At 37.1% G+C, this 18,228-nt stretch overlaps 1 protein-coding gene across 1 annotated transcript; it reads right to left on the bottom strand.

Moving 5' to 3' along the window:
* Positions 1-5,240: 5,240 nt before the first annotated feature.
* On the bottom strand, positions 5,241-17,878 carry LOC123535489 (uncharacterized). The gene is made up of 10 exons (XM_045318200.2): positions 17,719-17,878; positions 17,155-17,279; positions 16,098-16,369; positions 15,368-15,749; positions 14,679-14,942; positions 12,671-13,145; positions 11,344-12,167; positions 9,231-9,428; positions 8,353-8,402; positions 5,241-5,626 (listed from the first exon to the last, which is right to left on the bottom strand). The coding sequence occupies exons 2-9, from the start codon at positions 17,258-17,260 to the stop codon at positions 8,371-8,373; spliced, it is 2,553 nt and encodes an 850-aa protein (XP_045174135.2). The 5' UTR covers positions 17,261-17,279; positions 17,719-17,878; the 3' UTR covers positions 5,241-5,626; positions 8,353-8,370.
* Between the last annotated feature and the right edge of the window lie 350 nt (positions 17,879-18,228).

Below are 18,228 nucleotides of genomic sequence, written 5' to 3'. Positions count from 1 at the left end.
TCTTCTAGTATCTCATCTACATGCATATCTGGCTCGGAAATTTCATAGAATAAAACTTTCCGTTCATTTGTATGAAAAACGTTTCTAAAAAACCTTATTGTTTATTATCATCTTATTTAAAACAAATTACAAACCCTCTCTTCACCCTACCCTCTCGAGTCCTCAACCTCTTAAAAATTGACATTTGAAGCATATTACAGAAGAGTCTGACATTGTTCATGTTGCACATACAAATGTTGCTTTCTATAGTAAGATAAGATAGATAAGATAAGATTTATTTAAAGTCGGGCAAGATAGCAAATAAGTACAACAAAAGCTCGTGTGAGCTTTTGAACCGACTACAGAATAACATATAGTATATATTAAAACAATTGTGTAAAAAGCTGCGATTATAATGTGGAGATTAATGTTAGAAAAGAAATACGCAAGTAAAAAAGCAATGAGCACATTATAGAATAAAATATTTAACATTAAAAACTATGACATTTGCCTATCTAGGGTGTCACTTAAAAGGGGGAGAAATGAATCTCAGTAAATTACTAGTAAATTTAGCTGTAATAGGCGATTCTGTCCGCTTTGGGCAATTTGAGCTGTGGAGATTTTGTCTCTGTATATTCTACGTCACATCTGCCTCTCGGATGTTAAAATCGTAATTTTGATTAGTTTTGGTGTTAGAAAACGGGCTCGGATCCTTAATACTGCTGCAATGCACAACGTTCAGGAAGGCTTATGGAGGCGTTCAACAACGTGGATGTATTGCTGGGATGGTTTTTTTTTTGTGATTTTTTTTTCATGGAATAGATTGATACATCTAGAATTCACTGTGGTAAAATAGACAATATATCATAAAACAAATATAAATTCAATGTCAACATAATAAATGTGAACATTAAAGTGCAATTTTAGATGACATATAATCAATACCAAGGATAACACAAAAAGAGAGCATAAAGCTTTCTTATTTACATTGTGGTCCTTTATTCTACACACGGACATGAATGCTCTCGTCCACGTCATCTAGACATGTTACAAGTACCAAAAACAATGAGTTCATACGGCGGTGTACATGGAACCTTCAATGATACACAGAGTGTGATTCCATGAAAAGCGGTGTATGTCCTCAGCAAAAATAACTGACTTGCCCTAAACGAGAATACAATGGGCAGAACTTAACAAACTAGACTTCAGAGAGGGCATCTCTGGTTATGTAGTCTGCCTATCACAGAAACTGCCAATAGACAAAATAAAAAAAGAAGGCATTATATCCATGGGATGAATAAACAATACCCAAAAGCTATGAAAGCGGGAGTATTGGAACTACCTAAGCCGAAATGTTCGAACTGAAAATAATAAGCAGTTCCTCTTACACAACATAAATGTCGCGCTTAACGACCTGGAAAGATCGAAATATAAAAGTTCTTATTTAATGTTAGGAAAGATCTTTCAAGGCCCTGTCCAAATGTAAAAGAAGACTTCCAAGCTACAAAAAGAAAAACATTCTATACCAATAAAATTATCCATTCATCAATAGATGTGTAATAGAGTTGCTAGGGGGCGTGAGAGGTGTTGCATATTTTATTACCTCTCGTGAACAGACTCAATCAAACCGAGTCTGCTATTATTATTTTTTGGTTGCATTCTATGCTTCCAATGGATCGTTTTACAGATTTTATTAATGGTATATTTTTGAAACTGTCATATCGGCCAGATACCTGGGCGTGGATATATCAATTGACAACTGAGAAGAGCATGTACATCAGCAGGCCAACCAAGAAGGAAGATCAAACTCCTGGATTTCTCTGAAGAAATGTAAACATCTGAACCCTTCCAGTCCCTAGTTCGGCTACAGCTGGAATATGCATCCGAAGTCTGGTCTCCCCATGTTCAAACTCAAACTGATCAATTAAACTCTGTCCAGTGAAGATCTGCGCGCTGGGTCAAATCTGACTTCAAACACAAATCCAGTGTCATGTACACAGATATTACAATCACTAAATTGGCACCAGCTCATACTGGTATACGAGAAAATTCATGACCTAGTTGCCTCACCCCATCAGAGTGAGCCTCCTGACATGCCCATCTGCTGAGTTTAACAGACTACTACAAATTATCATTTTTCCACGGCCTGTTTACCACTGAAAAAGCCTCCCTGATATTCAGTCCTTCACAGCCCTTGAAAAATTCAATATGGCTGTCAATCACTCGCCCTAATCCTGCTGCTAGACTGTTCTTTACTTTTACTACAATATATATTTCATACATATTCTCTTTTTATCTTTTCTTTAACATCACTCGGCGCGCCACCTGTCTACGTGGAAGTGGACGCATTGGCCAAGAGGGCTAAGACGCTTTCCTACGGAGGTGAAGGCCCCCGTGTTCGATTCCTGGCTACTCCCATTGCGGTGTGCCCTTGGGCAAGGCACTTTATCACGATTGCCTCAGCCGACCCAGCTGTAAATGGGTACCAGCAAATTGCTGGGGGTAAGGTATAATTGGTTTTAATTGTTCTTAAAATAAGGTCGCTCAAAAGCTCTTACAGAGCTTATGTTTGTTTAACAAAGCGACGGTAAATAAAATTTACCTTTACCTTTACGTCCCGGCAAGGGGTTTGACAGAAACCTGAAGTTAGACTGAATTGCCGTTTCCTATTGTAAAAACATTTGTAGTTTTTGGTTTTATATTATAATAATGACAAAAATTATTACAAAATAATTTGATTGTAAAATTGCACTTTTAAACAATTTGATCCACTTAAATCGAAGCAATCTGCGTGATACGTGTCTATTTGCTTACCAAGCAATATGGAACGTGTCGCATATATACATGCATGTAAACATGTACAATGCATTGATGGTGTAGGGATTGAAGTTACAAATGTATAATTTATTCAATGCCGTAATTAGTAGGGATTGGTCCTGAAATATTCAATAGGATATAGAGCTACGATAAAAATACATGTATGTCTGGCGATCTATTTCTAGTCTTATCCTTATCACCACTTTATTCTTTTTGTGGAGTATGTTAGTATATATTATTACACAGTAGAAGTCCATTCGTGTGACCTTGACCTTTGAAATATAGACTGCGTCTTGCGTTCAACGCAAAGAATCAAGAAAAAACTGAGATAAACTCTAATACCAATTATAAGACAGATACTAATGCATTTTATGCAATCTATGGCGCGGAAAAGATGACACGACTTTTGACCTTTTCATATGACCCTGACATTTGAGATATTGTCTTGCACGCAACTCTTCGTCTTATTGAGGGAATCATTTCTGCCACATAAAAACGATTGCCCAGTGAATGTCAAAGATATGATCCAAAAGCTCTGACATGAGTTTTGACCTCCAAGTGCGACCTGGACTTATGAGATAATGAAACTTGGTTTGCGCGTCATATACAATCCGCCTCATCTAAGTACAGTTCTACTAATATGTCAACACTTTGAGAAAATTATGTTTTTACGTTCATATACTCACCTGTTTGAGCGTCTCAGCAAGTCCGAAATGTAAAAAAATGAAAGACATCTGCCATGTTCCTGGTTTCACATTTGGTGGTGGATAATAAATCTCTTCTGTGCACATTGTATTAGGTTCTCTACGTTATTCGCCTTAAAGTCTGTCGTAAATATATTACATCCCTTTGCAATGCTTTCTCGTCGAAATGAAGCTTGCTAGGATACGAGAGGGCTGTTACGTGTAAGAGGGAGAGGGCATGGAGGTAGTGCACTTTTAATTACCTGAACAGACTCAGTTAAACTGCCTCTACTTTTATTTTGTTTGGTTGCTTGTCATGCATTTTCTATATTTCATTTTGCTCATTTTAAATGGTTCAACTTCTGCAAATCTACAAACTTTTTTAAATGAGGACATGTACGAGAGATGTTCAAAATTAACGAAGACATTTGCTGTCAAAAGCCGCATAATGTTTAAAGAGCATTGTGAAAATGTAATTGCAATTCGCAATCTTTCTCGTATTTGGTCATATATTTTTTGTAACATTTTGGTGATAGGCAAAGCGCGTGGAACGTTTTAATTACCATAGCTACGCATTACTGGCGCAGTCGCTTTTTTACCTGTCATGCTTTGAATTTTGTCGCTAATGTTCGCACTGATAGAACACTTGCCAGAAAATACGTCAAAGTGCAGCAACACGACATGCACCGAGAGTATGGCATCATTCGGATGTGGAAGTAAACAACATTTAAACTAAGTGTGTATTACTGTTTATAATGCATGTTATGTCGTCATCGATTCGCATTGATAATCAGACAGTTGTTAAGTTTTGTAGAAATTTTGGCGAACAGCAACTAAAATTTACAAACTAATGATTTCAGAAGCAGACGCCGTGCAACAATGTCAATGTTCGGTCATCTGTGTCTTGATCTTCACGTGGTACGACGATTCGCAAATTGCCCAGAATTGCTTAAAGACAGCGGAAGTGGATGGTGAAAACATAAAATCCCTGATTCCATGTTAACGTCAATGTATCATGCCTTGGATAAAGACAAAGTCCTCACGTTTAGCACCCTGTCTGAGACGCTTGGCGTAAGTGTTCATACTTCTTTCAGTATTCTTACCAAACAACTCATAATCACCTAGATATTGTTCATTAAAATGAAAGAACTTTACGGATATTGATTAATGCAACTTAATGAAAGCATTTCGATGAAGGCACGACGTTGATAACGTCAATATGATCACCGTGCGCCGGGTTTGTGTAAGTAACTGTTTTCAAAGTGGCGTAACTCCTGACTTATGATCGTAATCACGTCAAAGCAGTGCAGTGAGCAAATAGATTGCGAATCATGATGGTATAAATTTTGTTTTGTTTCATTAAAGTATGTACACAGAAAGTTTGGCCATTTGTCACTCTTTCCTATTGTGAAGAAATATATTATCCTACTGATTTCAAGTAAGAACTTGTAAACATTTTGCAGTTGTGTATATTTCCTTTGAGATTCGTGATCAGTTTCTTATTTTCAACTCTATTATGGTTTGTCACTACTTTCAAGCACTCAACAGCTTTATGTCCAATATTTTGATGTCCTTGTTGGAATTATACGGAGGAGGCAAAGTGAACCAAATATTTCTCGACGATTATACTAGATAAGGTTAAATTAAGACTGGCATTGCTGTGTAATCAAACTCATAGAACTTGATATTTTCATACAAAGCATACAAGATATTAGATATTCACAGTCTCCATTAAGGACTAACTACAGAAAATAACACACAAAATCGTTTGAATTTATTTTCATTTCGCGAGCGGATGACAGGACACATCTTAATGACAGTACAAAGTCTTCTATACATAACACATTTTTCTACAGGATACCACTATAATATGTACAATTAACAATATAAAGTACTTTCAAGTCCCTATCACTGAACATTTACTTGGAAAATCTTTGTTTAAGAGAACTTTTCAGCATTTCTTAGTCCAACATAATCAACTTGGTCACTCTACTGTATTCAATTCTTCCACATCTTTTGAAGTCACACTGTTTTCCACACATGGCGGTTTTCAGCCAAAATATAATAATTGAATATATGTATATATATATATATACACACATCCGAAGTCTTCGTATTGTTTTATGCCGTTCCTGCGGTGCGAAAATCTGAAACAAGAAAAAACGTGACTTGAATCCTTTAATTTTAGAATAAAGTGCTTAAGAAACGGTCTTTGGTGATAATAAAAGGCCGTGGGCCTCTGTGGCCAACTGGGTAGTCGCATTGGTTTCAGATCACTTGACCCTCACCGCTACATACGTTCAAAACCTCGACTGAGAGTGGGACAGAAACAGCTCCAGCTGAATGTCTGTTTTTCTACACAGATGCTTGCACTTATCCGGAAAAATGTCTGGAGGGGTGCCTGTGATCTTCCTCCACCATTAAATGCATTGACCTCCAGACCGTAAACAACAAAAAAGGAAAACATTTAAGTACTTAACTACGAACAGACTGTATGTTATAGAAACACATGTCAATTAGTTTTTTACTTATTTTTACGTCTGTAACGGGTTACTCGATGTAAACTGTCTACATCATAAATATTTATGTTTAACGAAATTACTTACGTAAACCTCCGTGGTGTATTGGTCAAGAACGCGGTAAAGTTTTTATTGCCGTGGCGGTCCGGGTTCGATTCCCGACTGGGGCAGCTTTTTTTTCTTTATTTGGCATTTTCAAGATAGTTTAGAAATATTCTAATGTTCATAATATCACCAAAATTCAATTTTAAAGAAAGAAAATTTTCAGCCAAAACCTGGAGGATAGTGCCTTTAAAAAACTGTAAAACAAGTGAATGAAGTATTGCCATGCAATACAAAGTCCCCTACTTGAAGGAACCTAATATTCTCTACTGCAGTATAACACATTGAACTGATATCTGTCAATAATGTATAAACAATATTTTACTATATATACAATATATAATAACAAAACACTTGGATTAAAATTTGTATATATAGTTGTTTCATATAGTATTTATAGTAAAAAAAATCTATATCAGTCCACACAAAACTCTTTACCAGGTAGAGATAGGTCAAAATACACCTAAAAACTGGATGTAACATGCATGTTGTACCACAGAAAATAGGTCTCGATTTTTTCCTACGGCCTGTAATAAATAAGTTATTGTCATTGTCATTGTCATAAGCTGTTTATAGTAACAACAACGGGACATAATTCTAAAAACAAGGGTGCCTCATGGTGGTGAAAAATTTTTTGTGCCAAGTTACATCAAAATCCCTCCATGCATGAAGAAGATTTGCTCTGGACAAAGTCATTCTTGTATGTGGTCTTTGGCCTCTAAGTGTGACCTTGACCTTAGACCTAGGGACCTGGTTCTTGCGCATGACACTCCATTTCATGATGGTAAACAATTGTGCCAAGTTACATCAAAATCCCTCCATGCATGAAGAAGAAATGTTCCAGACAATGTCATTCTTGTATCTGACCTTTGGCCTCTATGTGTGACCTTGACCTTCGACCTAGGGACCTGGTTCTTACGCATGACACTCCGTCTCATAGTGGTGAACATTTGTGCCAAGTTATATTCAAAACCTGTTTTGCATGACAAAGTTAACAGGAAAAATGTCCCATTGACCATTGATCTCCAAGTGTGACATTGACCTTTAAGCTAGGGTTCTGGGTTTTGCTCAAGACACGTCGTCTCATCATGGGGAACATTTATACCAAGTAATATTAAAATCCCTTGATGGATGACAGAGTTCTGGACCGGAAAGGAAAAAGACCCCTTGACCTTTGACCTCCAATTGTGATCTTGACCTTTGAGCTAGGGGTCCGGGTTTTGCGCATGACAAATCGTTTCAACATGGGGAACATTTATGCCAAGTAATATTAAAATACCTTCATGGATGGCAGAGTTATGGACCGGACAGGAAAAAGACCCTGTTGACCTTTGACCTCCAGTTGTGACCTTGACCTTTGAGCCAGAGGTCCGGGATTTCCGCATGACACGTCGTCTCATCTTGGGGAACATTTGTGCCAAGTGATATTAAAATCCCTTAATGAATGACAAGAGTTATGGACCGGACACGAAACAGACCCTGTTCATGCCATGTTAACATTTGACTGCCAAGTGTGACCTTGACCTTTGAGGTAGGGGTCTGAAAGTTGTGCATGACACATCGTCTTATTATGAGGTACATTTGTGCCAAGTAATATTAAAATCCCTTCATGGATAGCAGAGTTATGGACCGGACAGGAAAAAAAAAACCTGTTGACCTTTGACCTCCAATTATGACATTGACCTTTAAGCTAGGGGTCCGGGTTTTTTTTCCGCATGACATGTCGTCTTATCATGGGGAACATTTGTGCCAAGTAAAATTAAAATCCCTTCATGGGTGACACAGTTATGGACCGGACACGAAATTGCGGACGGACGGAAGGACGGAAAGACAATGACGGACGGGCGGACGGAAAAGCGCATTCCTATAGTACGCGAAACTGGTTTTCAACCAGTTGGGGACTAAAAATCACCACATGCCCCATAACTGTAGGCAACTCCAAATCCAACCAAAATAAAAGTAGTAAATACCATAACATAAAAAAACATTTGTATATTCATTGCCATAAAGATGACATTACAAACGAGGCAATTTCAAAGTGTTTTCCGAGAAGGTTGATGAAATATTAATTTGTATTCGCCCAATACATGTAATAACATAATAAAACAAAAACATACAAAGAAGTAGGTTACTATACAGTTCCTACGAAAGAGCAAATTATCGTAATAAAAGGTTTCCAATCAATGACCATTCACCCTAACAGCCATCTAATGATGAAGCTTATTCGTAATAAACTGTTATCATTGTTATACCTTTAACATGGAAAGTAATCAATCTGCTCCAGCACCAATGACTTCACATGCTGAAAACATAAGGAACAAATTAGCTTGAAATAAAAACTTTAATCATGGAGAAATATCCAATTACGTAGTAAGTAAGAATATAGTAAGTCATCAATATTCTAAAAAAAATCTGTAAAAACTAAAAAGATCCTTTGGAAGCATAGAATGCAACCAAGCAGAATGATAGCAGACTCGGTTTGACCGGGTCTGTTCGTGAGAGGTAATGAAATGTGCAACACCTCTTACGCCCCCTAGCACCGGCTTAAGCTGAACTCTATTAGGCCTACAATCTATTGAATGGACTCCTCGATCCCAAAGGGCCAGAAAATATAACACTGAATCCAAGTACAACTTGCCCCAACCATCTTTGAAATGCATCTATAGGCCTACCACTGAAACCATATGTTTACCGCAAGCTTCATTAAAATCCGTACAGAATTTAGAGTTTCATACATAATATGATCGTTTATATGGACCCTGAAAAGTCTAATCCGCTTGCATTTATAACGGCTATTAAGTAGCTTGGTGGCAAGATTCTCTAAATAAGCTATGATCCTCTAATCAAAAAATCTTTTGCATGATACTTAGTTCCATACAAACTTAAAAGACAAACTAAATACTAACAGTAATATTGCGCTACACGATTACATTGTTTTGAATAGTAATTAATGAACTGTGGCTACAGTTCATAAATGTCAGTCTGTTTCATGCTCAGCAATTGTTTATTTTCATCTTTGTATAACCTTTTTTTAACTTTGAAAAATAAGCTGATTAGCTACCTGGACGATAGCTTTGTACAGGATTCCCTGATATTTGAACCAGTCGAAACATATTAAGACAAAACTTACCTGGTTCAATTATACGGTTATACCGCTTTTGCAGTTCTTGCACAGTTTTGTGTATATGGCTAGAGTAGGTGTATGTGTCCCCATCTCCTTGTTTCACTGAGCCCATCAGCAATGATAAAACTTGAATTCTTTCGTCATTTTTTGGATCGTCCATGCAAACCACTGATCCACTGTCACCGGATTGTGAAAACAGAGTTACTGGAAAATAAAACAAGAGCTGTCTGATGACAGTGCGCTCGACTATTCGAAGAACTGATTGAAGATTGGGGTCAAAATATTTCCACGGATATTCAGACAAAAGAAATAAATAGATTAGACAAACAATGTTCCTGTATTACTTTGATTTCAATAAGTCCTGCACTAAATGGCAATAAATAAGCCAATTTCAAAGTCCAAAAAGGGCCATAATTCAGTCAAAATAGTTATGTACTCTTGCCTACAGACGGAAATCATAATGATAAACAAGTGTTCAAAGTTTAAAAGCCATATGTCAAATAGTTTTGACAAAACATGGACTTGTATGAATACAGAACCAATTTCAAAGTCCAAAGAAGGGCCATAATTCAGCCAAAATAGATGACAGAGTTATGTTCTCTTTCCTACAGATAGAGACTATTATACTAAACAAGTGATAAAAGTTTCAAAGCCATATGTCAAACACTACAAAAAATATGAACTGGTACGAAAAACATAACCAAGATTTCTAAGTCAAAAGGGGCAATAATTCAGCCAAAATCCTTGATGGAGTTATGTACTCTTGCCTATAACTGGACATGGTGATGGTAAACAGGTGTTGCAAGTTTCAAAGCTTTATCTCAAAAGACTTTGTCAAAATATGAACTGGTACGAAATATTAACCCAGATTTATAAGTCAAAAAGGGCCATAATTCAGCCAAAATCCTTGTTGATGTTATGTGCTCTTTCCTATAACTGGACATGGTGATGGTAAACAAGTGTTGAAAGTTTCAAAGCTTTATCTCAAAAGACTTTGTCTAAATATGAACTGGTACGAAAAACTTAACCAAGATTTCTAAGTCGAAAGGGGCCATAATTCAGCCAAAATCCCAGATGGAGTTATATACTCTTGTCTATAACTGGCCATGGTGATGGTAAACAAGTGTTGAAAGTTTCAAAGCTTTATCTTAAAAGACTTTGTCAAAATATGAACTGGTACGAAAAACTTAACCATGATTTCTAAGACAAAAGGGGCCATAATTCAGCCAAAATCCTTGATGGAGTTATGTGCTCTTGCCTATAACTGGCCATGATGTGGTAAACAAGTGTTGAAAGTTTCAAAGCTTTATCTCAAAAGACTTTGTCAAAATGTGGACTGGTACGAAAAACTTAACCAAGGTGTGACGCCGACGCCGTGGTGAGTAGTAGGATAGCTCTACTTATTCTTCGAATAGTCGAGCTAATGAGTACCTATCAAGATTGCAGGCAAAATTATTTAAACTGGGCTTTGAATTACATGGACATAATTGAGGTCATACATGACGGACAACATTTCCAGCTTTCAATGGTGGAGAATGACCCTAGGTGCTATACCAGGCATTGTTTCATGCATGGACGGGCATGTAGGTAGTACCGCCGATATTCCATATATGAGGCAAATGATATTCTGATATATTCTAATGATATTAATATACTTCTTTTGAACTTTTATAACTGAATTTTTCATCAGTGTAATAGGCCTACTTTTTACTCTTTTTTTTGGCTCCTCAAATTTTAACCGAGGCAACTGCCTCGGTTTGCCTCAGTATGGCTAGGCGCTGTCAATAAGCGACAAGTGATTCGAAGTCTTCGACCTTAAATATTCGGCCACGGAGGCCAGTACTGGCGAAATATAAAAACTGAAACTCCTGGTAAGTCTGATCAACACTCACCTCTGTGTAAAATAAAAATCAATGTTACCCGATCTCACATTCCTGTTACCAAAACGTTTTGAAAATGACCATTCAACTTTGATTAAACCAGCATCACTTGTATATTTTCTTCCTTACCATTACATCAAAATTAAAGATGACATATTCCCAGAAAATCTGATGATAAAATTAAATTTCCTGAAGACCTAGAGCAAAAAAATCATCTGTTCAGTTTTTAAAACGTTTACCTCTATTATCACACTCCATTACTTCCTGATCTTCAGTCGGTCTGGCTTCCGGCTCGACTGCTATTCCTGATATCTGAAGATTTTCCTGAATATCCTCACGGCTAATTAATATGTTGTAATCTGGATCAAAGGGTTCATTTTTATTCTTCAGTTTTTCGTTCCAGTTTTTCATCATTTCCTTCGTCTGGTAGTTATTCGAGATACATGTACCAAGTGTTAAACCAGTCGCACTGCCGTATTTGTACACCGGTGTTCTCACAGGAGGTTTTTCGTGGAAATTCCATTTTTTAATCCAAGCTCGGTTCCCATTTTTCAATGACGTGTCGCACTTATTAGCTTTAGTTTGATCGATTTCTACAGTCGCCACATCAAACGAATGCGGTTCATAAATATCGTGTTGTTTTTGACCAAGTTCAACATACTGTTCTCCGTGTTTTATTTCAACTCTCGCATCACATTCTCTCACACAATGAGCACATGTGAGTCCGTGCAACCTGAAGTTAGTTGTTACAGCATTAGTTGCCTCCTCTGACTTTGGCTTCACACGGACAAAGCAGCCGAGACTGCCGTACTTGTATTTATGGTCCTCATCGGCATTTTCCGCATTTAACCTTTTGGCTCGAATCCCACTGCCATGTTCAATGGCAGTAAAGCCACCGGCATCTTCAGATTCCGATTCAATCACTTCTGTAGTATATCCGTACATGTACATGTATTTCGATAGCAGGTTCCTAGCTTCATCTCTTTTGATAGGAGGTATCGCTTTTGTTACGTGGATCAGAAGCTCTCCCCAGACAGTTCCACATCCATACACATCGGGCATTCTGGAAGAAAAAAATCATAAGTAGTGTCATCAACATACAGAAAAGAGGACTTAATACATGCTTGTAGCTTACTGCTTAAAACATGTTTGCATTTTAACCCATATTTGAAAATAAACCAACTTACATACTTATATGCACGGCGGAGTAATATAAAATCAACGGCAGTTGGCAGTTTTTAAGTTTTTAATTTTTCTTATCATTCGGCTAAATAAGTCCAAGCATTGTTAAGAGTGTTCAGAAACAAGAAACAATACAATTTTTTGTAATAATATATTGGTATGTTTATCTTAAGCCCTGCAATTAATATCTAACACTTCGATTACACAAAAACACCAGAGCATCACACAGACACAAGTGCTAAACTAACAGAACATATTATATTTTCCCCAAACAAAATCAACTTAAGACTGGTAATGTGTATTTCAGAAAAAAATTAGTGTATCAAAGCTTTGTCGGGCAAATGGCAAATGCATTCATCAATGTGAATACAACACTTCACTTACTCAAGAATAGCATGTTGTAATTCAAGCGGCAACTTCGGGATTTCCGGTATTTTGGTATCAAGTGGGATGTTGGTCTCTTCCAGAAGTCCTAACAACTGAAATTGTAACCTCTTTAGTGCAACAAGAACACGATGTTTGACTTTAATGTAGTCTTCGGTCTCACGAGTCATCTTGTTCATGTTCACAGCACACCGGTACGAGAACAGTCTACATGTAGATACCCCATTATCTGACTTGTCCCGCGGCCAGCAGGGAAGGCTCATAGCCGCCATAATCTCTTCCACCTTCTTCTCGTAACCATAGAAACCATCGTTGAGGAATTCGTTGATCAGATTTGCTGAAATTCCGTATTTAAGGGAAAGTTTGTCGCATGCCACACATTTAGTTTTCTTAGCCACGAAGTCTAGAAGTTTCTTGTGAAATATTTCATCTTTCTCAGAGTCTGTTTTTGGAGCTGGCGCTGCTTCTTCTATCTCTGCAATGAAAATCCAACTGAATAATGTAAAAGTTTTTTAAGTGGTATAAAATGAAAATATGGTATTCCCGAACAAGTTATAACGAAAAACTATTCACCTTGAGAAACATAAATATAACGATAATCAAATTTCGAGGGTGAACATATTTATATCACCCTCTGAGGATTTTTACTAAGACCTTTTACCTAAAATATAATGGGTCTAAATATCTATTGGAAAAAAAGAACGAAAGCAAGGGCTATCACTAAAGGCGATTAAGACCCCATGACGCCACTTGGATACCAGGAAAGTAAATTGTTGTAATCAAGACCTTTGACCTTGAAGTGTTACCTCGACCTTAGTGACATGGGTTGTACGCTCTGCAAATCGTCTTGATGCTTGTTCTATGAAAATCCATCCAGCTACAATGGACGCCAATTTCATGAAATTTATTCTAGTGGTTTAGAAAATATGGAGGTGACACGAAATCAAAGGGATTTGACCATTGACCTCTGAGGGTGACATTGACCTTTGACCTAGCGACTAAGGTTGTGCGTTTTGTACGTCGTCTGGACTGGGTAAAGCCCGATGTCAATTTCATGAAAATCTTCCCAGCAGTTTACGCAATACGGAGGGAAGACAAAGTAAAGCTTCTTTTGACCTCAAAGCCTGGCAATGACCTTGCGTCTGTGCGTCGTCGTGATGAGGTTAACAATAATATAAACTGGTGCTGGTTTTATGAATATCTTCCCTAGCAGAGCGGACAAGATGGACGAACAAACTGGCGGACATGCGTGATTCCAATATAACTCCAATATACTTTATATTTGGGGGTGTAATAATGGGCTAAAAGATTTATTAAAATAATCAAAATCAACAACAACAAAATACCAATATACCGCAAGTTCTTCTACTACATGTACCGTACAATACTATACTTCTTTTGATAATCTCACTTATCTTTATAGAAAAGAAAAATAATTATCTGATCATCCCATGTTATCATCTTTAATGTGAAGAATACTCGAGAGTAATAATATTCAATGCGTGATACGAAATAAAAAATGACATGAAATTACTGTCATAATGCGCGATATGACAAGAAAATATCACATATATAGAAACAAAAATAAATTGAAATATGCAATGCTGCGGAATATGATATAATATTCAAGTTGCCTATGTGAGAATTTAGACATAATGGATCAGTGCTGTACGAACATGTATATCAAATGTCAGGGATAACGTTTGACAGTTGTGACTCAAAGAAGGGCGATTTTATGTGCCATGCAGAAAAGCATACTCCGATATTTATTAGAGGATATAGTGAAATTATCTACCCCGTTTTGCTTTCTCTTTTAAGCCAGCGTCTTAACTCGCTTAAGTGTGAGTAAAGGGCACATATGACTACACAATTGTAATCTTCAGGGTACTACGAATGATTTAAAATATTTAAGCAATTGCCAAACAAATGCAGTTCCTGTGTGGAACTGGGGTATGATGTGACGGAAAGCTTATTCACTGTTGAACAGCAGGGAGAAATTTACACTTACCTTTGATAACAGTCATATCAACTGTGATGACCGAGGAAACATTTTCCATGAGTTGCAGTAGATATTTCAACGTTGATCCATCTTTCTGCCGCCACGCCGAGAGCATGCTGTAGATCTGTGCCGTTTGGCCTTCGTGCAATTGTTTTATTTCATCAATATTTGCTTGCGTTATTCCTAGGGACGGTCCTACCATATCCCAGTTACTACCCATGGCTGCAGCAATCTTCGATAATTCTTGGTCTGTTGGTTTCCTCGCAGCTTCGTCTGTAATGTATAATGAAAGTTCAGCAGTTTTGATACTAACATATCATCCTGTTGTGACCAACAAAGGGTGTGTATGGGTGAAAGGTTTCGAGTGAGAGATTTCTCAATAAACCTCTCTAAATACTGAAAAATGAACAACAGAAAAAGACACTGATATTTAAATGTTAAGGATACTAAAGATGAAAACAGGAAAATGTCTCTTACAAGTCAAATTGATTCGTTCACATATTGTGTGAAAATGGACTCGTCTAAAATATTAAAATCGTAATGTTTGACATAAACTTATTGATTTGTACATTTTTGCAAAGTATCAAAAAAGATATGAAAAATGATGCAAAAGCATCGACGCTTTTCAAATGACGAACAAAAGAAACATTCTATATCGACTTTTCAAACATTTACGGGTCTTCGCTTGAAATTCTTACCAACTTTATCATTTCCTTCCGGAGAAAGGTCTTTCACCACAAAACTATTACGTAGACTTGTCAGCAGTTTGATATAAACAGCATCCTCAAACGATTCAATGGAATCATCTTGTTTCTTTGGAATAAACACCTTGTTATATTGTGCTATCCGATCCAATACGGAGATGGCTTTCTCTTCAAACAAATATTGTATTTGTTGGTTCAGAGGTATGGAAAGCGCTTCAGCTTTGCTTTTAGTCTGATCTGCATCTTGTTGCTGGAAGTCGGCATTGGAAATCTCAGCGAATAGGACACTCGTCTTGGTATCAGCAAAGTAAATAATGAAATTGCCAAGTTCCTCTTTTGGTAACTTAGAAATCCTTTCCTTCACACCTTTAACTTCCTGAAAATGAAAACAAATACTGAATAAAACATAGTTTGCATGTTTCCTAGAAAGTTTGGTCGAAAAGAACCGTAATTGGTAAAGGCGTGGAGTTAACAAAAAAAAACATGCAAAACTGAAACAAGTGGCACTGTGTCAAGGAATGGCTCCTTCTTTTAAAATTGCGTGTGTAATGTTCAGACTTATGTTTAAATCAGTGATACTATTAAATTACAAAGAAAGCTGCAATTAAAACATAAATAGAAAAGTTGCACAATTCTCGCGAAGTCTTCTAACAAAAACTCAAGAATTAAATATCTGCAAGGTAGTAGATCGAGAGGTAAATATATCATAGAGAAAGATTCTTACATTCTCCTCTCGTGACCTCAGGACAACCACCGTAACCGTAGGCTCGTTAGCGTTCCTGGCCGACTGAGTAAAATCATCCCAAGTTAATATCTTGTAGATACCGGTTATTGTTTGGTTACATTGCAGTGGATCTTCCGAGATGCCCGTCTCCAAGAATTCACTATCAGCAAACACATTGACGGCAACATTGGCATCAACCTGATTTGCTAATGATAGGATCTCCTTCAGTTTTATTCTACCCTGTGAGATGCAGTCTGGTAGACCACCGGCATCTGAAAATTAGTAGAGTCGAATGGATTGTATTATTTAGTCCAACTACGGACAGTGATTTTAATCGAAAGAAAAAACATATCGATGCTTCAAGACCTTAAAATGACTGATAGAATTAAACAGAACTGGACATTACTCAATAACTAAGCACCGATTTCATGACAGTTCTGACGACGGTGTGCGAGTTTGAAGTGTCGAGTACACGAGGTTCAAATAAAGTTGTAACATTGTTAGGCATAACCGAAATAGGTAAACTGAAAAATATCTGTACTCCATGTACCTAATGGACCAGTAAATACTATGTGTCTTAGTACTGGGAGACTTTCTACGGCCACCAAATGGCATTTAAAGACTTCTCGCGTGATAATTGACAAATTCCATAAAGAGATCCTATGGAACCATATAATGCAAACAGCAGATCCCATCTACTCCATGTCAATATACCACATCGGTAGCCTAGTGGTAGAGCGCCCGCGTCGAGTGCTGGAGGTACCTGTTCGATACCTGGCCGCGTCATACCATAGACGTAAAAAATGGTGCTAGTAGCTTCCTTGCTTGGCGCTCAGTATTATGAGGGAAGTACTGGGACTAGTCAGCCCAGTGCCAGTATAATGTGACTGGACGGGGTGTCATGTAACGTGTCTCCGGCGTGATATTGTGCTCACTGCTACAAGTAGACGCCGTCGTTTATACGACTGAAAATTTGTCGAAAAAGACGTTAAACCCGAACACACACATCATGTCAATATATTTCTTACATACAGGAGCAATAAATAGTGTTTTATACCTAGGATTGTTTGCCATCTGTCAACCAGTCGCTTTAGATGTTGCTGGAAAAACCTGTACCTTGGGAAGGCGGCAGCTCCGTATATATAACAAACTCCTTGGTCCATTGTTTCTGAAGTCACCTAACTGCACCAGATATGAAAAATGTTTAACATATTAAACGGTAAAACCAGTCATAAATACACGTTTTATCCCCATGCGAAGTTTTGTGCACAAAAAAGAACTTTTGATTTTATCATTTTCATAACATTTAGGTCAAGTCACCTAACATGCAGCCTTAAATTATGTTACACTGTATCCTAGTTATACCACCTAATCAGACACAACTGATAACCTTGATATAAAAAGTGTTGATAATCATTTCTTTGATTTCATTCGAGAAAGTGGCCCTTTTCTGATGCGACATGGTCAATTTACCGTTTATTTACATCAGTTTAACCGAGACCTTGCAAGCGGACATTTTTGTAGTTGTAAATTAACCGCGTAGTTCAACTATATTATTATTATTGAACATCATGTTCATCCGTCAAGAGATCTTGCATACAATCCATGGAATACAACTTACCCCGTGTGAATGATAAGTTAACCAATAACATACAATTTTATCCACACTTTCCGCAAATTCCTTCATTTATTTACAAGAAACATAAATGTATATTTTGTTGTATCCGTCGGCCTAATCTATTTTTGTAACAAGGAAATCCAGTTCGTTACTAAATATAGCCCTAGCGCACACTTTCTTATAAATAGAAACATTGTGGGTTTCTGGGACAGCTTAAAATAGTAACATAAATGTTGATCAAACGATCGTACAACACTAAAATTCTGCAATAACTAATCTCCTGTTCAGCCATAACAATGTACTGTAAACGCATCTCAAATGCCGTACTTTTCCCCCAGATACTGTTTACTTAAAGCTGGGAAGAAGACAGAATATCAGAGCTATAAAAATAAATTATAATTAGATCTATGTCTATTTTATACTTCTTTGATCCAGCTTTTGTTGTCTTTGAAATGATTCTTTTAAATAGTTGCTAAATGAAGAATTTATGTTTTTGTTTCTTTTGGGTTTAAC

The sequence above is a fragment of the Mercenaria mercenaria genome, chromosome 12 (genome assembly GCF_021730395.1).
Source record: "Mercenaria mercenaria strain notata chromosome 12, MADL_Memer_1, whole genome shotgun sequence".
Taxonomy (NCBI): Eukaryota; Metazoa; Mollusca; class Bivalvia; order Venerida; family Veneridae; genus Mercenaria; species Mercenaria mercenaria.
This window is presented reverse-complemented; position numbering and strand designations above follow the sequence as displayed.

Coding starts and splice junctions, on each gene's coding strand:
- LOC123535489 (XM_045318200.2), bottom strand. CDS start 17,260: ATGGACCAAGGAGTTTGTTATATATACGGAGCTGCCGCCTTCCCAAGG. Junction 16,370..17,154: donor CAGATGGCAAACAATCCTAG/GTATAAAACACT, acceptor ACTAATTTTCAG/ATGCCGGTGGTCTACCAGAC. Junction 12,168..12,670: donor TTACAACATGCTATTCTTGA/GTAAGTGAAGTG, acceptor TTTTTCTTCCAG/AATGCCCGATGTGTATGGAT.